This window comes from Helobdella robusta (genome assembly GCF_000326865.2).
Source record: "Helobdella robusta unplaced genomic scaffold HELROscaffold_53, whole genome shotgun sequence".
Classification (NCBI taxonomy): Eukaryota; Metazoa; Annelida; class Clitellata; order Rhynchobdellida; family Glossiphoniidae; genus Helobdella; species Helobdella robusta.
The window spans coordinates 574,097-594,801 of NW_008705278.1; the positions used below are offsets into that span (position 1 = coordinate 574,097).

General features: G+C 32.5%; 3 protein-coding genes across 3 annotated transcripts; 2 read left to right on the forward strand and 1 right to left on the reverse strand.

The window, feature by feature from the left end:
- Positions 1-1,963: 1,963 nt before the first annotated feature.
- Positions 1,964-10,743, forward strand: HELRODRAFT_193528 (hypothetical protein; the record flags this gene model as incomplete). Its single annotated transcript, XM_009028129.1, has 7 exons — positions 1,964-2,219; positions 2,337-2,546; positions 3,125-3,394; positions 3,521-3,780; positions 3,951-3,990; positions 4,372-5,074; positions 9,667-10,743. 6 exons carry the CDS (start codon positions 1,964-1,966, stop codon positions 4,626-4,628), a joined length of 1,293 nt encoding a protein of 430 aa, XP_009026377.1. The 3' UTR covers positions 4,629-5,074; positions 9,667-10,743.
- A 6,858-nt stretch (positions 10,744-17,601) lies between these two features.
- HELRODRAFT_179285 (hypothetical protein) lies at positions 17,602-19,045 on the forward strand (the record flags this gene model as incomplete). The annotated part of the gene is made up of 4 exons (XM_009028130.1): positions 17,602-17,646; positions 17,900-17,999; positions 18,411-18,613; positions 18,881-19,045. The coding sequence occupies 4 exons, from the start codon at positions 17,602-17,604 to the stop codon at positions 19,043-19,045; spliced, it is 513 nt and encodes a 170-aa protein (XP_009026378.1).
- Positions 19,046-19,249: 204 nt separating this feature from the next.
- HELRODRAFT_179286 (hypothetical protein) lies at positions 19,250-20,482 on the reverse strand (the record flags this gene model as incomplete). Its single annotated transcript, XM_009028131.1, has 3 exons — positions 19,250-19,344; positions 19,678-19,804; positions 20,336-20,482. 3 exons carry the CDS (start codon positions 20,480-20,482, stop codon positions 19,250-19,252), a joined length of 369 nt encoding a protein of 122 aa, XP_009026379.1.
- Between the last annotated feature and the right edge of the window lie 223 nt (positions 20,483-20,705).

Genomic DNA, 20,705 nt, shown 5'->3' on the forward strand with positions numbered 1-20,705 from the left:
CGAGTTCAACAATGACGAATATGCTACCAGGTTCTGGAAAAATTAGCAAGACAGGTAAACTAACAACAATCGTTTGGATCCACGTGTTGCTAAACATGTTATAAAAGATTTTACAAGTTGCAGATGTTTGTATTTAAATTGTAGTTTTGACTAATGTAACTAACTAATCAACATACCTACAACAACAGACTTAGGGTAAAATGTGAACAAGGAAAAGCATGGGATATTAAACTGAGATACATTTATATAATGAGTCAATTTTGGTCTGAACGAATGAATAAACAAATGGACCAAACATAAACATAACCTAACCAATCGAGTATGTTTTCTCATATTGCTGCCTCTTCTTGTTTTATGTGGCATTTTATAAAATGCCTCAGCAAAGTCCAAAATATAGTACGTCTATAGCTTTACCCCTACCCAAATTATAATAAATCTTTTCAAAAAAAAAACTCCAGCAGATTTGTTAGGCATGATCTTTTGTTTACAAACCGTGTTGATTATTACCAATTATATATTATTTGATAAGTGTTTTATGACCCGGCTTTTGATTATATTCTTTAGTACTTCACTTATACAAGGCTTGTTCAGCTGACTGGTCTGTAATTGCACGGTTCACTTTGATCTCATTTTTGTATAATGGTATTACTAATGCGTCTTTCCTGTCGGATGGTATCTTTCCGCCTGAAATAGGATATCGTTGCCAGAGCCTGATTTATTTCCATTCTGACTTTCTTCAAGAAGTTTGAATAATAAACGAACGAACGAATAAACGAAAAAATGAACGAATGAACTGTCGAACAAAGGGACGAAAAAACGGACGAAATATTGACTGAATGTATTAATAGACAAAATCGCAAATGAAAAATAAGATTAATGTGTAACAATAGAATGGTTTATAGGAGTGTGCGCGTGTGTTTGTGTGTATGTGTGTTTTTATGTGTGTGTCTAACCCATACCTTGGTCACTCCACACTTGGAAATCTCTATCCGCTGCAAATCATCATTCAAAACAAAATACCCACTTCTTAGTGTTAGGAAGAAAGTTTTGTTGCTAGTGTGAGATCTTTTGAGTTATATGAAATTATTTGTATTTGTGACCTTCGGGATGGTCTGTGTAAATACGTTTTATAATATCATGATCAGTTTCATAGGTAGATGACGTTGTTTATGAAGTAGATTACAATATTATTGGCGTTGATATTCAAATTGGTTGCATTGGTGCTGCAATGATGATAATTTTATGGAATTATTTTGTCTATTTGTTATTATTGTGTTATCTTTATAAATTTTTAATTAACAAATTATATATAAAATGCGCAAATTAGAATTCTAATTTCAAAAGAAACGGCGTTATTAACAATCGCATTGTTCGAATATTGTTATATTGTTATAACCGTGCTATCGAACGCACTAGAACATTCTAGAATATGCTAGAATCGGACCATCTAGAAGAATCTAGAAACGTCGTTTGCGAAGAGAATATAAGCGCACGTCGCAAAAAGATTAGCGATTAGTGAAATTCGTGATTTTGTAAATTCGTAACTCTGTGATTTTGTGAATAGCGTTTCGGTGAATTATTTAAAGCGCTCGATATTTGATTTGTTTTGTTGACGTTGTCATAACGATAGATTTTGAACAATTTAAAAGTTAATTGTTGTGTTAATTTGAATTTGCTAGAAATAAACGATTAGTAGATTTTTTCTGTAAATAAAGTTTAATAACTAATAACTGTTTAGAGTATGTTTTTCAATCGAAGATTCGAACCTGTCGCATCGTAAATCGGTTACGACAGCGAGTATTATAACAATATCATATCAGTCATTCCAACGTTTAATCAATATATGTTGTTCAGACAAAGACGCGCGCTATAATAAGATATAATGTGTTTTATAAAGGTTGTGCACTTGTTCTTTATGCGGTTTGTGGCCTGAGTTGAGGCAGCTGGCTACTTTGAATCGAAAATGTTGATCAAATTGTTACTCGTTTTAATTTTCTACTTCAATTCTTTTGGCAACTGTCAAAATAATATTGCTCTGGGGAAGATGGTTCGAGAAAGTTCGGTGAACGGTACCTACAATGGTTTTTTGGTAGTTGATGGTGTGTCCAGTTTTCCATTTTGCTTCTCATCGCTGACCAGTGGCTACCAGTGGATCCAAATCGACCTCATCTGGTTGTATCGCATCAACAAAGTTCGAGTGTTCAACAAATTGGCATCCAGTACGTTATTTATGATTTTTGTTTTGCTTGTTTTTAGTTGGGAAAAAAAATGTTATTTCAATATTTTATTAATTACATTTTGTAGCAAGAACATTTTTTAAATAATTAAATTGCCAGATATCTTGAACGTCCAACTGACAAGTGCAAATCTTTCAATCGTTGCATCATGCAACAACCTGACCAATCAGCTAAACAACGTCAACGTTACATTCCAGTGTCCGGATGATGCAGAGCATTCCAGTAAGTACATCACGGTTGACCAAAATAATAGCTCCACCAACATCATGAACATCTGCGAGGTGGTTGTTGAAGGAAGGTACAGCGACGGTTGGTTCAGTCCTTTAAATCTTCGATTAACAACTCAGTGTTCATAACCTTGACAGTTTTCAGTACTTTATTATATTTAACATCATGACTTTTTTCAAATGTTTAAGATTGGCTGAATGCTTTTAGGCTGAATAAGTGTTTACTAAATTTAATGTAAAAAAAACAGCATGTTTTGTCCACCATGCCTTCCTAACTCAAATCTAAAATAATCTTATCTTTATCGTTAACTTAATTACTCGTAGTTATCACTTTTCATAATTTTTATACGAGAATTTATTTACAAAACAAACATTTTGAATCAACATAATAAGTTCAGCAAAAGATACATTCATTGAATTGCAGCCTATACATTAACACTCATTGTTGTGACATTTGACGTTCGTTACTACCAACTCCAATGTTATAACTTCAATTATCTCTATGTTTCCATCACCAGTGTTGTAGCTGTTTAAGATTTCTGATAAATGAACACAACTGTGTTTGTTGAACGTTTATTTGAATGCCAACAATAATAGAAACACTAAACAAATCCAAGTCAATATATAAATCACATTTCGTTTTCTCTGCTGACTTTCCAGCTCAGCCAGAACGAGCAAACCTTCTGCAGAACAAAAAGGCTCTCATGAAGACAACATTTTCAAGAGACACCAGTAGCCTAACAAACCAGTTAATTTCAATGGTGGCTGGTCTGGTCGTCGATGGAATTCGAGATCCCACCGTCTTCCACGGACATTGTGCTCATTCTAATGATGCAGGATTTGCTCAGAACTGGATCCAGGTGGATATGGCAGCGGAACACCACGTTGATTACATTGCTCTCGTCAGTAGAGATAGCAATGGCCTATTGGGTTAATAATAAAAAAACTTTACGTTCGTTTAAAATATTTTGCAAAAAAAAACTTTGCATTTTTTATGAGCTGTATGAAAGCAGTGTAAACTAACATAGCGATAAACATTCAAAACAACTTCTATAGTGTCTCTTCGTCTCTCAAACTTCATAATCGGTCTGACGTCTGATAGAGCTGATGTCGTCACGCCAGTCAGGGGTCAGTACCCCCTTTGTGCCACGTACCCTGGAAATGTTCCACCGGTAACACGAGTCACCCTGCCCTGCAATGCCAACCTGCCAGCCTACCGTTACATCTTCCTTCATCAAGCTTATGGGGCTAGTGATGGTTATATTGCAGCTTGCGAACTGGAGGCCTATGAGCCATCTGTACCATTTCCTGAAAACGTTAGTTACATTTTAAATTGTATTTCAGAAATTTTGAAATATAATAAGTACAAATGCTAAAAATATTTTATGCTCATCTTTAAATATATAATTAAAAGTTCGTTTTTTTATGTAAAATTCACTTGTTTTTAAAATTTTGAAAATAATAAAAAAAAACTACACGAAAGCAGGCTCAAAAGAACTTTTTATTAATGGTTTCATTCCCCAATGGTTCGGTTGTTTGAAGTTTGAGAGAGCACCTAACCAGGAAGAGCAATGAGAGAGAGAAGAAAAGAATAGTATTTGTTTGGATAGGCTGGACACGTGTTTTGTCCCTACCGGGGACTCATCAGCAGCCCGAATACCTATAAGAATAGTTATCGCAGTTTTTTATATAGCCCGTACAAATCACTCCATTAAGCATTAAATAACACTTTTTTGTAAAGAACTGATTTTTTTAAGTACTTTAAATACTTGACACATATGTGAACAATGAGGTGTTATAAAGTGTTTTGTATCTTGTCGTGAGGATTAATTCAATTAAATGATTGGTTAGACTAGCTAACTTGCTTGTTTAATTAAATATTAATTTCAACATTCAATCAATCGCAGGAATCAAATGGAATTCGCTTAAAAACAGCAAGCTAATGAGTTACACCTTTCTGGAGATAAAGGCAGTTAAGCCTCTACATTGCATCAGACAGTGCATCAAATTGGGGGAGTACTCTTGCGATTCGTTTAATTTCAACAGGCAACTGAACCTTTGCCAGCTGAACAAGCACAGGAATGGATTTTCGAGTGAGAGTTTGGCTACTGGTGCATCGTGGACCTTTTGGACATCTCGCCATGATTTCCTCAGTAACGTTTAATTGATTGATAAGAATCGATTTGCATGAAATCTTAGAAAGTTTTCGGAAGCGCTTGTGACTGAAAACTTACGATTGTATGATGCAAATTAGATTTATTATTAAAATGGAAGAAGAAACATAAAGCTATATAACCATATTTTAAAATATTAAAAAGTTATTTACCTTTTCTGCGAACAATTTTTTCTTAAAATATATTGAAGTCCATTTTAGCATTTCTATCACCTTAGTATATGATCCGATACGAATGCAAGCGATTGTATGACGCTGTTGAATCATTAAATTCATCATTAAAGTTTGAGAGTGAACATAAATGTGTATAATCCTTTTTCAAAATTTTAACATTTTTAACATTTTCTAATATCTTTCTGTCACCTATTTTGTTTTAGTGATAAACACTTTATGAATTTCTATTAACATTTGTATGAAAAATAAATTTTCAGTTATTTCATTGATATATTCTTGCAAGCTTACGCGTAAAATGTTTTTAAAATACCTTGAAACGTTATGAAATCTTCTGAGAAAGTTATAGCTAACATTTTATATCACTAATTTCTTGAATTTTTATTCAAATTTAATCATAGCTCCGTTGCTTATTAAATAAAGTTTCAAAAAGAGTCTTTGGTGGCGCCATCTCAAGCGTGCAAAGTGAGTCATTTGGAGAGAGTGGATCTTGTATGACAAATGTAAGACCGATTTAACTCTCCACAAAACCGTGAGCCATAGAAACGAACCACTCTCTCCTGACGACTCACTATGCACGCTCGAGATGGCCTGGTTCGAATGCTGTTGGCCCGGAACTCAAAAATTATCATACGCCATGAGCGTGTGATGCAGTGCTTGCTCGTACGAGCACATATAATGTGTATGTACGTCGTGTAGCCTGGATGGTACAGTCTTTGTGGCACATAGGTTTAAATACGGGAATGGTATGTACGCGGTTCTGCGTAGCTGCATATTAAAGTACAAATAAATCTTTGGGAAAAATATTACGTCCATCTCAATTAGATTTGTAAAATGTGAAACAATAGATGATTGAGTAAACTTCGTTACGAGTTTGTTTAAAGCATACATGGAGAGATGAACATAAAATACTTTTTTGCTTATTAGAAAAAAGTGGTATCGATTATTGCCAGCTTCAAATTGCAACTACCTGAAAGCTCGTGTACTTTAATGGCTCAGCTTTCAAATTCTTAGAAAAGAAAATTTCAATAATCCTAACTTTGTTGTGTTATATCAACCAACTAACTAACAGCTAAAACCAAATGATGTGGGTTTTAATGGAAGTATTACCAGTAAACATGTATAGCAAACAGACGTGAATCAACATCTGACATTAATTAGACTGACTTTTTTCATAAAGTTTAGATTATGAACGAACGAACAAACAAACAAACGAATGAACGAATGGACGGACGAACAAACAGATGAATTATTGACTGAATGAATTACTAGACAAAACCGCAAAAGAAAAATAAAATTAAAGTTGAACAATGGAAATGTTTATGGGAGTGTGAGCATGTGTTTGTGTGTATGTGTAAGTATGTGTGTTTGTGTGTATGTATCTTGGTCACTCCAGACTTGGACGTCTCTGTCCGCTTCAATTCGACCTTCAAAACAATATTCTCACTCCTTAGTTTTAGGAAAAAAGTTTTGTTGCTAGTGTGAGATCTTTTGAGTTATATGAAATTATTTGTATTTGTGACCTTCGGGATGGTCTGTGTAAATACGTTTTATAATATCATGATCAGTTTCATAGGTAGATGACGTTGTTTATGAAGTAGATTACAATATTATTGGCGTTGATATTCAAATTGGTTGCATTGGTGCTGCAATGATGATAATTTTATGGAATTATTTTGTCTATTTGTGACCTTTGTGTTATTTTTATGAATTTTTAATTAAATTATATACTAGATGCGAAAATTAAAATTCTAATTTCAATAGAAACGGCGTTATTAACAATGCCTGATCGCATTGTTAGAATATCATATCAGTCATTCCAACGTTTAATCAATATATGTTGTTCAGACAAAGACGCGCGCTATAATAAGATATAATGTGTTTTATAAAGGTTGTGCACTTGTTCTTTATGCGGTTTGTGGCCTGAGTTGAGGCAGCTGGCTACTTTGAATCGAAAATGTTGATCAAATTGTTACTCGTTTTAATTTTCTACTTCAATTCTTTTGGCAACTGTCAAAATAATATTGCTCTGGGGAAGATGGTTCGAGAAAGTTCGGTGAACGGTACCTACAATGGTTTTTTGGTAGTTGATGGTGTGTCCAGTTTTCCATTTTGCTTCTCATCGCTGACCAGTGGCTACCAGTGGATCCAAATCGACCTCATCTGGTTGTATCGCATCAACAAAGTTCGAGTGTTCAACAAATTGGCATCCAGTACGTTATTTATGATTTTTGTTTTGCTTGTTTTTAGTTGGGAAAAAAAATGTTATTTCAATATTTTATTAATTACATTTTGTAGCAAGAACATTTTTTAAATAATTAAATTGCCAGATATCTTGAACGTCCAACTGACAAGTGCAAATCTTTCAATCGTTGCATCATGCAACAACCTGACCAATCAGCTAAACAACGTCAACGTTACATTCCAGTGTCCGGATGATGCAGAGCATTCCAGTAAGTACATCACGGTTGACCAAAATAATAGCTCCACCAACATCATGAACATCTGCGAGGTGGTTGTTGAAGGAAGGTACAGCGACGGTTGGTTCAGTCCTTTAAATCTTCGATTAACAACTCAGTGTTCATAACCTTGACAGTTTTCAGTACTTTATTATATTTAACATCATGACTTTTTTCAAATGTTTAAGATTGGCTGAATGCTTTTAGGCTGAATAAGTGTTTACTAAATTTAATGTAAAAAAAACAGCATGTTTTGTCCACCATGCCTTCCTAACTCAAATCTAAAATAATCTTATCTTCATCGTTAACTTTATTACTCATTGTTATCATTTTTCATAATTTTTATAAAAGATTTTATTTACAAAACAAACATTTTGAATCAACAAAATATGTTCAGCAAAAGATACATTCATTGAATTGCAGCATATACCTTAACACTCATTGTTGTGACATTTGACGTTCGTTACTACCAACTCCAATGTTATAACTTCAATTATCTCTATGTTTCCATCACCAGTGTTGTAGCTGTTTAAGATTTCTGATAAATGAACACAACTGTGTTTGTTGAACGTTTATTTGAATGCCAACAATAATAGAAACACTAAACAAATCCAAGTCAATATATAAATCACATTTCGTTTTCTCTGCTGACTTTCCAGCTCAGCCAGAACGAGCAAACCTTCTGCAGAACAAAAAGGCTCTCATGAAGACAACATTTTCAATAGGCACCAGTAGCCTAACAAACCAGTTAATTTCAATGGTGGCTGGTCTGGTCGTCGATGGAATTCGAGATCCCACCGTCTTCCACGGACATTGTGCTCATTCTAATGATGAAGGATTTGCTCAGAACTGGATCCAGGTGGATATGGCAGCGGAACACCACGTTGATTACATTGCTCTTGTCAGTAGAGATACTAATGATCTATCGGGTTAAAGATAAAAAACTTTACGTTCGTTTAAAATATTTTATAAAAAAAATTTGCATTTTTTTTGAGCTGTGTAAAAGCAGTGTAAACTAATAAAGGATAAACATTCAAAACAACTTCTATAGTGTCTCTTCGTCTCTCAAACTTCATAATCGGTCTGACGTCTGATAGAGCTGATGGCGTCACGCCAGTCAGGGGTCAGTACCCCCTTTGTGCCACGTACCCTGGAGATGTTCCACCGGCCACTCGAGTCACCCTGTCCTGCAACGCCAACCTGCCAGCCTACCGTTACATCTTCCTTCATCAAGCTTATGGGGCTGGTGATGGTTTTATTGCAGCTTGCGAACTGGAGGCCTATGAGCCAACTGTTCCATTTCCCGATAAACGTTAGTTGCATTTTAAATTGTATTTTAGACCTATAACGAAAAAGAAAGGATTTTTATTGAAAAATTGTAAAATATAACAATATAAATTGTTTTGTTCATTATGTTAATTCGTCCAATAGACCTCATAAAATCGATCCACCTCGGTTGAAATTTTCAAATATAATACGCACAAATGCTAAAATCTTCATATTCTGAGCTGTAATTTTATATTACAAAATTTTTTTTTATAACTTTAAAAACATCAAAAAAACAATAACGAAAGCAGCTCAAAAACATTTTTTCATCAATGGTTCAATTCTACTTAATTTTACATTGACAAACATAGTTGCAGTTTTGTTTAGACTAAACTGTGCTGTGCATGTGCGTAGGATATTTTCATTAGGCATTAAATAAATCTTTTTTGTAAAGAACTGATTTCTTTAAGTACTTTAAATATTTGACACATATGTGAACATTGAGATTTTATAAAGTGTTTTGCACTTTGTCGTGAAGATTAATTCAAGTGAATGATTTGTTAGGCTAGCTAACTTGCTTGTTTAATTTAAAATTGATTTCAACATTCAATCAATCGCAGGAATCAAATGGAATTCGCTTGAAAATAGCAAGCTAATAAATTACACCTTTCTGGAGATAAAGGCAGTCAAGCCTCTACATTGCATCAGACAGTGCATCAAATTGGGGGAGTACTCTTGCGATTCGTTTAATTTCAACAAGCAACTGAACATTTGCCAGCTGAACAAACACAGGAATGGATTACTGAATGGAACTTTGACTATTGGTGAATTGTGGACTTTTTGGACACCTCGTCATGATTTTCTCGGTAACGTTTAATTGATTGATAAGAATCGATTTGCATGAAATCTTAGAAAATTTTCGAAATTGCTTATAACGGAAAGCATAAGAATGTATGATTCACTTTTAAAATGCAAGAAGGAACATAACATATATTTAATCATTTTTCAAAACTTTAACTTTTTTAACATTTTCTAATATCTCTCGGTCACTTATTTTGTTTTAGTGATAAACACTTTAGAATTTCTATAAACATTTGTATGAAAAATAAATTTTTCTGTTATTTCAGTGATATATTCTTGCAAGCTTTCGCGTAAAAATGTTTTTAAAATACCTTGAAACGTTATGAAATCTTCTGAGAAAGTTATAGCTAACATTTTATATCACTAATTTCTTGAATTGTTATTCAAATTTAATTATAGCTTAGTTGCTTATTAAATAAATGTATCAATTCAAAATTTGCAACTAAAATTCACTCGAATAATTAGTTGATTATACATACTCACCACACATACACACACACACAAACACACACGTGATGACTTTTTGTAGTTTTTTCATCCTGGTAAAAAATTCCATATTGAATCAAATTTAACCCAAAAAATTTTCATAACAAATCAATAAGATAAGTTACAAGTTGATCAAATGAATCTGTAGCATGGTCATTTTATTTTTTATTCAATAAAAATAAAATTAACTCCGAATCAATAAAAATATATGTTCAATAAAAATATATTCCAAAAATTAGTTAAAAATTAAAAAAAAGACAAATAAAATACTTTCGTAACTGTTCGAATAAAAATACTAGTGTTGATTTATATATATATATACATATTTATATACATATATATATATATATGTATATATATATATATATAATCATTTTATAAAAAAATTCAAGGAATCTTTAACAGAAATTTAACTATAGTACTTAAAATTAACACTGGCTGAAAATTGTGCGTCGTTATATTGACATCAAAAACATTCAATGTTTAGAGCTTTTAGCATGGTTTTTAATTGGAAAAATACAACAGGGTAATTCAAGTTTAAAATTTCATGAAAAAATCTCAATAGCGAATAGAAATGAATAAAAAAAATATTTGCCCTTCGTGGGTCTATAATAGATAAATATCCCAAAGAGAAGTGCACTTAACAGGAATTTCAAGTATCAAAAGTATTACAAAAAAACAGTTGAGCATATTATTGATACTAATAGGATTCGTCATATTCGTTCTCGAATTTGTTCATTTGGAAGGGCTTATCTCTGCTGTAGATGACTGATCTGGATTGTTCAGTGTCGTACGATCCGTTCTTTCTTTCTTTCATTCTGTTACAGAAAAACAGTGTTTCCATATTTTTGTTTCTATTTCAATTAATTTTCTTTTTTAGAAGCGTGAATTATGAAAAATATTTCATCCCACATGTTAGATGCTACACCAAAAAGAACCAATATGCTAAACTTTGTTTTATAGACAAAAACATGTTGGTATGAGAAAAAACTTTTTTGGTTTATAAGTTATGATCACGTGCAAATTTTAAGCATACTTTTTCATAATGAAGAATCCTGCAAGAAAAAGGATACTGATCAACCCAACGACTCCAGTGCACACCAGAATGATTGAAATGGTCGTGTGAACGCCAGCATTTTCAAGAGTTAGATGTTCTATGAAGTTTATTTGATTCTCATATTTTAATTTCGTAAATAACTGACTTGAAGATTTAAAAAATAACTGATCTGAAGTTTTAAAAGATAACTGATTTGAAGAGAAAATATTTAAAAAAGTGAAAGTTTTTAAAGTTTACCTTTTTTGCTGTATGCATGTCGGCAATCAGGGCAGTCATTTTCAGAAACCTTCATCTCATCGTCCAAACTTTCCCTGCTTTGTTCGTCATCGAAGGATGAAGAATAAGTTGATGTCGCTAGTGATGATGGCGATGATAACATATTTGCTGCATTGGACGTAACAGCCGGTGACGTTTTTGCAGTCGGTGAAGTTGTGGTAGTAGTTGATGCAGTAGGTTTTGTTGTAAGAGTGGTGGTAGCAACAAGTTTGTCATTTGGTTTTAAGGCCGGTTCGGACTTTTGGTTGCATTGCACGGTCAGTGCGGCGTTTTGCGGGTCGGCTTAATTAAGTGTATTTTGAAAAGTAATGCTCTACCGAATGAAAAAAAAGTTGCAAACGAATATATTTAAAAACTTTCAAAACTTGGTAACTAAAAATTGATACAAGAATTTTAAATGGATGAAAAATTGATCAAAACAATAAATTAACATATACGGCAATGCAACCTATGAATATCAGAAACAAATTGACCGCATACCTCTAACATGAATACGAAAATGACCTCCTTTCTGTAGAGTAGTTTTATCGCGAGTGAACCTTATAATGATATTATTGACAGGAGCGGCGTTCAGAATCATAGACGCCGGTGGATCCGAAGATGTAAGACAAATCTTTTTTTCCTCTTTCGCAAACCTTTTCAGGTAGATGTAAGCGTATGAATAAAAGTTGTATCTGGCAAATTCACTTTCGATAAACTCTACCGTAAATGCTGTCTTGGAGTTCGAATAAATGTAGCACCAACAATCAAATCTCAAATACAAATCCTTATTTGGGTACGAAGGGTTGACCAAATTTATGGAGCTGCCATGTGAGAAATTGTAATTGTTGGCACAGATGTTAATGTTAGGTTTAGGCTGGGCATTGCCTGAAATAAATAAATCGATAATTAAAAATTTTAGCACTGCAATTTTAATGTAAAATTATTATATAGTTTAGTTTTCACATGATAGTGATGTTATGTTAAAGTTAATTAAATGACACGTTGTTTTTTGAAAAATCGAAATGCGGAGGATCGAAATTATAAAATAAACGTCTACTTACAGTAAAAAAATCCTAAGAGGAAACACAATATTAGCATAGAAATCCACATTTTATAGCGATTATATATAATAAAAATAAAACAATCCTTCCTTTTTTAATTTATTTTTTTCAAAATCCACACAACGACAACAGCAAGAAGCGTCGAAGCTCGTGTAAAACAAGGCGAAGATTAAAAAATATTAGTATATATATAGAGAGAAAGAGGTAAAGAATATATATATATATATATATATATATATATATATATATATAGAGAGAGAGAGAGAGAGAGAGAGAGAGAGAAAGAAAGAAAGAGAGAGAGAGAGAGAGAAAGAAAAAGAGAGAGAGAGAGAGAGAGAGAGAGAGCAAGAGGCAAAGAGAGGAAGACTCATTCATCCAATGAATAGATGAATAGACATCAAAAAAATCTATTCTGGTATAAGAATGCATGCTATAAAAGCTTCCAGTGTTCAATACGTTACATATAATACACACCCATATATATATATATATATATATATATATATATATATATATATATATATATATATATATATATATATATGTAAAATATAGAAACATATATGTTTGTATATATATTATATTATTATATGTATATAAATATATTTATTTATATGTGAGATACGTTAAACAAAATCGGAAATAAAGGTAAACTGAACATTTGTACATTTCTCTTGCATCCTTTCTGCCTTTTCCACTTTCTCTCTTTCTTTAAATATATATATATATATATATATATATATATATATATATATATTAATATATATATATTACAAGATATATATATATATATAAATCTTATATATATATATATATATTTATTTATTTACATATATATATATATATATATACATTATATTATATACAAGCAAATATGCTTGTAAAGATCACATTGATCCTGTCGGTAAATGATAAATATACTTTTTATCAAGCAATGATAATGACAAAGCAATTACGTTGGTTTGAACCTGGAGAGAATGATTAAGATAAAACCCAACATCCAAAACGTTCTACAACGTAGTCCGTATCTGCCTTCTTCTTTTAACGCTCTCTGCTTCTCTCTGTTTCATTTTCTTTTTCAAATATACTTTTTCATTCGTATATAAAAATATTATAAATTCTATAAAGGTAAGAAACTGCCGTCAATGAACTTTATGTTAAAAGATTAGATGACCCGCGGTAGAGTTCTTTGTGTACTTACGCCAACGTGGAATAGATGTAAATCATTTCGTAAAATTGATATAAATCCACTTACATCGAGAAAATTTGTAATACCCTTCAAGTCGTTGTTGATAAAAAAAAGTACAAAAGATAAAAATAATTCATGTGAAATAATAAAATAATTAATGAAAAAAATATTTCAGTGTGTCAGAAGTTACCACAAAATAACAGAGAGTGAGAGAGAGAGAGAGAGAGAGAGACTTAGACAAACAGGATACAATCTCCCAGCTAAATGATGAAATCGGTTTAAACCAAGGCTGAACAATTATTTTTTATTTTAAATTCGCCCTGCTGATGCTGTTTACATTATCAAAAAATTATTTTTTTTCGTAATTTTGTTAAGATATAATTAAAATTAAAAATATTTGTGATTGACTGTTTCGTGAGAGTCTTATACGAGTTGTTGCTGGGGTGGAGTGTTATTATTACTATATAGTAATAATACTGAAAGAGTAGTAGCTGTAGTAGTAGTAGTAGTAGTAGTAGTAGTAGTAGTAGTAGTAGTAGTAGTAGTAGTAGTAGTAGTAATAGCAGTAGTAGTAGTAGTAGTAGTAGTAGTAGTAGTAGTAGTAGTAGTAGTAGTAGTAATAGCAGTAGTAGTAGTAGTAGTAGTAGTAGTAGTAGTAGTAGTAGTAGTAGTAGTAGTAGTAGTAGTAGTTATTGGTGCTATATTTCAATGATGTATTTTTAATTCGCGAATCATTATATGAGATATCTTTTATTAAATGTGTTTTTATGTTAATGTATGTTAATGTGCCACATTAATACTCTATTTATTTCTTCTGTCATTCCTTTTTTATGTCTTATTTTATTTTGGTCACGAATCATTTCATCTGCTTGGTCAATCATTTGATATTTCATTTATGTTACGTTAATTTTTATCGAGTTAAACATTCATACAACCGTAATTATTTTAGTTATTCATTATTTTGAAAAAAGAAAACAATAAGTTTGTACTATTTAAAAGTAAAGAATATGTCATGAATCAGTTAGTTTAGATTTGTGTACCATGTTTTTCAATCATACCGAGCAACATCAGCGCTTCATCTGATAGATCCACACAATTATACACAGGTTGTTTTTAGCTAGCCATCATTTAACTCTCATTATCATCTCCAAATGAATCATGTTCATATCTATCATGAATGTTGCTATCTATGGTGACGAGATGATGCTAAGTATATTGAAGGTGCGTTAAATGAGATTATGAAGAAGGTGTTGTTACAATGATGCTACAGAAAGTGATGATGACTAGGACAATGATGTGATGGGCCTGACATTCATCACATGTACCTGCCGTACATACCTACCTAGATGTATATATCCGCGAAAAAACTTACAATTAATTCATCATTTTAAATTTGACATTGATAATTTAGATTTGTATACCAAGTTTTTCAATCATACCAAGCAATATCAGCAAGTCATCTGATACATTCACACTGCCCACACAATCCACACAAAGTACGTGAATTATGAAAATCATTAATAAATGTTTGCTTATTTACCGAAAAAAGAAAGATATTTCAATCATTTCATTTCAACGGTGCAATGAAATGTTGCTGTAGCTAAACCACATAACAGCTATTAGTTTAAATGTTTGTAGGTGCTTATATCAAAGGCTTTTAAGCAGATTCCACTTATGAGACTGGTTTGTGTTCATATGTTCATATAATTATATTACTGTTACTGGTACAAATTTTTCATTTTTTTTGTCTAAATATTTAGATTTTAAACAAATCAAACTATATAGAAAACTATTCCATGTGTTTATATATGTTATAACATAAGCAGATCACACAATAATGAAACTGATCTAAGTGTTTGTGCATTTGTATGTGCGTTTATAATACATTATCCATTGACTTATAAACAGATTAAACAACAAAGAGATCAGCTCAGTGTGCTGGTATTTGGATATGGACCATGGTGCAGCCAAGAGAGCTGACACTTCTGAATGAAACGTAGTGTTGTTGTGTTGGCAGATGTTCATCCCAGGCCAGACACATGTGGTCCGAGTTAATTATTGTACTACTGTGTTGTTGTTGCATACATAATGCTGGTGTTTCTTGTTGTTGAAGGCATTAAGTTGGTGTTTTATTTTTAAGAAGATTTTGTTTGTATGAATGAAGTGTTATATTTTGAAGATTATTTTATTATATATTTTAAACGCTAGGTAAAATATTTTGCTCACTAAGAAACAAAAAATATAAGGAGTTAATTGCTTAAACTAAGTAGCTCCTGTGAGTCTAAGCATGAATATCTAATTTTTATAGAATTATCGATAATTTTGCAAGGTATTAATATTTGAGAATAATATAAAATATAATTAAAGTCTAGGCCTGTCTCTGTAAATAATGTATGATTGTTGTCGAAGTTACTGTCTCATTTCATCAACAAAATGTTGAAAACTTATTTAACAAAATTAGGATAGGTTTCACTCAACAAAACTAATTTAAATAAAAATTGTTGTTGTTGTCTAATAATGTGAGAAGAAGTATTCACATAACAATGACGACCATTTGTTTTGAATGATGCAATATTAGTTGGAATTGAGCCATGGAGATCATTCTACCTGAATGATCCATGTAATCATGTTTTCCTGCTAGCACACGTTCACAACACACATCCAGCTACGCACATTTCAATGGCATCTACTACTTTTGACCGGGATGTTGTTTATGTTTATGTCTATTGCTTACGAATGGCTGTGTTTACTTGAATAAGCTAAATGTATAAACGTAGAGACGGTCTGGTTGTTGTGGTTTAATAATGTGAAAAAAATAATCTACATCACATGACAATGGCGGGCTTTTTGGAATGATGCAATAGCTGTAAATATGAAGCCATAGAAATTATTATTCATGACGCTCGTTCGATGTGCTGTAGTTTTTATATAAAATAATTTATTACCTAATATTTTTCGTTTCTTATTCTTTGTTTGTTTTAAATTTCAGAAATAAATTTTATTTTCGAAGTTTGATCTAACTGGATCGGAAATTGCGTTTAATCCGTAATTTGAAACAACAGAACACGTACAATAAATAACTCTTCGCTAAGCACATTACAACCGAATTGAACAAATACAACCTTTGGACTTGTTCAATCATTTCGAGCAGCAAATCCAAGCACCAGTGTTAAAGTTCAACCGTAGGTAGGTACTTAATTATTGAAACCATGTAACGCCAATAGCGTGTTTGTGTTTTGTTTTGTAGTGACGTGTCTCTAATTATGTTGCGCGATACGTTCAGTTAAAGTGACGTCACATTTTATTTTATTTATTTGTAAGAGTTCTCCCTTCAGTATTCTTCAAAAGCATCAACAACAAACATATAATGCATGTGATAGGCGGGGATCTCATGCGATCGAATCCAGTTACTGCAACAGCAGTGCCAGCCTCTTCACCGTCACACCATCGTACGCAATGATTTTATTTTGTTTTTATCTTGGATCTTTTTGAAATACTATTACGTGATGTTTTTTTGTAAGTCTGGGCTGCAGCAAAGTTGGAACGGAGAAACTTTTTGTCAAACCTTTTATTGCATGGAATAGACGCTGTATGCTTTACGGTTTAGCCAACCACGTAATACTATCTCCTAATTTGCGGAACAGTGTCTAAGCTAACATGTAGGGTGGAAAAAACATTCTTTAGAACGCCATCTTACACTCATATTCTGATTATCATATTGATAAAGATCAGCAAACAGGAATTTTCACACACAAAATGCTGCACGAAAATAAAAATTTAGCCGATAAATAATAATCATAAATAGCCGTATGATAAAAAACTACGTACTTCGAGTTCTGTGAATTACATTTTTGCCGGGATTTACAAATTTTTCAAGTATTCCATGCATGCCATTATTTAAATCAATCACTTAAAGCATGTAACTTTCATCATGTTTTCTACCCACTTTGGTTTCGATATACGGAAATTTTTATGTACATATTTCCGTTAAAAAATCATTATTTTCGGATTTATAAAATGTACACACACACACATACACACACACACACACACACACACACACACTCACACACACACACACTTTTATATATATATATATATATACTGTTGCCACAAAAACGAAGCTGGATTCGAGAAAAATTGGATTCAAGTGAACATGGGCAAAAATTATTTCATTGATTATATAGCACTTGTGAGCAGGGTGACAACTTACACATGTTAGTGGAGAATTTTATTTTTCAAAGTTCAAACAAGTCAAATTCATTGTATTGGGTGCTAACATTTAATAATTTTATGCCCACCGTTTGGTATTGAAGTGTGAAAATAGTTGATTAGTTTGAATTTCTAACTAGCCTTAACTAGAGATGCATTTTCTCAGCCCACCAACTTAAAAAATGGGGCTGAAAATGGGTGCGGAGTTAGTGCTCCATTAGCACCGTATTTATTTTCGTTAGTGCTGGTTTCCTGAATGGAATACAGTTGGGGAGGTTCGGGGCATGCCAGCTTTCCCAAATGCCGCTAGAGACTTAATATTCATAGTATCGTTATTGCTACGTTAGTGCTTTTTAGTGCCGTAATAATTTTCGTTAGTGCTGGTTCCCTAAAAGGGGTATGGCTGGGAGTGCTCAGGAGATGCTTTTTCGAAAATGCGAATAACGATACTGTGAATTTAAAGTCTCTAACAGCACTAACGGAGCACTAACTCTACGCCCAATTTCAGCCCCATTTTTTAAGTTGGGGAGGATGGGGAAATGCACCACTTTATTAGCTGACCAGTTTAAAAATTGGGTTAAACTAAAAATTTTAAATTATTTGCTGAAAAAATTACATTCAAACTGTTGAATTTAATACCATCAGGATGTTCATATTTTTTTTAGAACGCTACAACTTTATTTAACACAAAAACCAGACTCTCCGCGTTTATCAAACTTCATCATCGGACTGACCCCATATAACGCCAGTGAGGTTGCACCAGTGAGAGGACAGTAGCCCTGTGCAACACCTACCCTGGGGAGGTTCCGACAAGTACAAAAGTCACCCTTCAATGCAATGCCAACCTGCCTGCCTATCGTTACATCATTGCTCACCAAGCTGTAGGGGCATTCGATGGATATTTTAGTTTTTGTGACTGGAAGCTTATGAGCCGATCTTTTTTCCACCAAACAAACGTTAGTAATTATTTTGAGAAATAGAAATTTTTTGTAATTACTATCCGGCTGACATTTTTCTTTCAGTCAGTGCAAATTTTTCTTATATAATAAAAAATTCATTGCCGTTTAATTATTACAAACACGTTTGTTACTAGCTAATATATCTTTTTTGTTTCTACTTTTTTGTAACGCAGAAATAATGTGGACACCTATGAAAAACAAACAACTGACCAATTACACCTTCCTAGCATTGCAGCAGTCGAGCCTCTACATTGCATCAAACAGTGCATCAAATTGGGAGAGTACTTGTGCGATTCGTTCAATTTCAACGAGCAACTGAACATTTGCCAGCTGAACAAGCACAGGAATGGATATCTTAATGGGAGTTTGATTACTAATACTTCATGCTCTTTCTGGGTGTCCCACTATTATTACTATGGTAATGTTTAACTTTTATATATACCATTGGAAAATTAATGAATAATAATTTAAATTGACAAATAAATGAGTTTGAAACTTCTAAAAATATTGCATTTTATTATAATTAAATGTTCAAATTCAACATCCAATCTTTAAAGAGCTTGTTAATCAAAGTATTGTTCATACATTTCTTTGTCTTTTTTTGTAAAAATTGCCCCATCATATTATAAAATGTCAGATGATTGAGGCATTCAAACGGTGGCAGGTGCACAGCGGAGCACAAGGACATTTCAGGTTGCATTTCAATCCGTGCATTCCTTTGTCACAAACTGAGAAATATTTTTATTAGTAGGTGAATATTTAAATAATTTTTGAAAAATCTTTATAACATCTGCCATTTATGTATACTTATGCTTAGCTTCTGCATATAATATATGGTAGCACGTTCATTTTATATGTTTTATATATGAACATTTGTTAATGTAAACCAAAACTATCCAACGCTATAAATTTGGTAGATATCATAAATTATCACATTAATTACGGTCTTTTACCATAAAATATGTGTTACTAACAAATTAATTAATTAATTTAACCAGAATAATTTGAATCGTTCGTTTTGATAAACCTATCCTCCAAAACTTATTTTAAAAAATCGTCACCAGAGTAAACGCTATTCATCGATGCTCCGCCGCAGATTTCGCGCGAATCACCAGAACACGTGTAACTGCATCCATTTCCAACTCCATACGCTCCGTACGAATGTGAACAGTAGCATTCGTTGTGATACTGGGAATCGTTACGGTAAATTATTGCAAGTAAGTAACTACGGTAAATTTGCATCACTTCAACTAAGTTTATGACAAAGTAAAATTACTAACTGAGTAACAAAACTCTTATCAGTCATTTTTGGTACATTTTTATAGCGTCAATTCTAAAAAAATAAATTTGACTCATGAGAAATATTTAAAGAAATTGAAAGTTTAGGTTAGAGATCTTTTGTGAGTTTAGATATGGGTTTTTACATCTATAACATATAAACTAAAAATTTATTACATAATTTAAATTTGTTAGAATAGTAATCATTAAAACGAGATAAATTAATAAAAAGTATTAAAACATCTTTTAGTATTTCTTAAAAATATCAACAACAAAGGCACAGTGCGCCAGATTCAACGCATCATACACACTGCATGCAATGGACTGGAATCTCTTGCCTTTGAATACAGTCACTGCGTCAGCAGTGACAGTCATCTTAACCATTACACCAACCTGCAGGCCCTGATTTCAAAAAAAAATATATTTGAATGTAAAATATACTTGTACTCCGAAGACTGTGTAATTGTGGCGGTAACAGACATCGCTGCAGAAGACGGGAGTCATTCGGCCGTCGATGCTACTGAACTGGAGGTCTCTCATTCCGGGTTTCTTGTCATCTGTGTAGCAGCCGATGTACCTCGGAGGCATTTCTTTCAAGATCGTTTGCAATTAAAGTGTTACTCTAAAGAGTTATATTAAATTAAAGATCGAAATTTGATTTAACGCCAAAACGCGTTTTAAAAATTATAAAGATTCAAAACAAAATTGCAAAACTTAATCATTTAAACACGTTGAAAAGATTGAAAGACAAAATTGTAAACAGCGAATTGGTGCCACAGAGTTAGAAAATAATTAACCTTTGTGCGTTAGT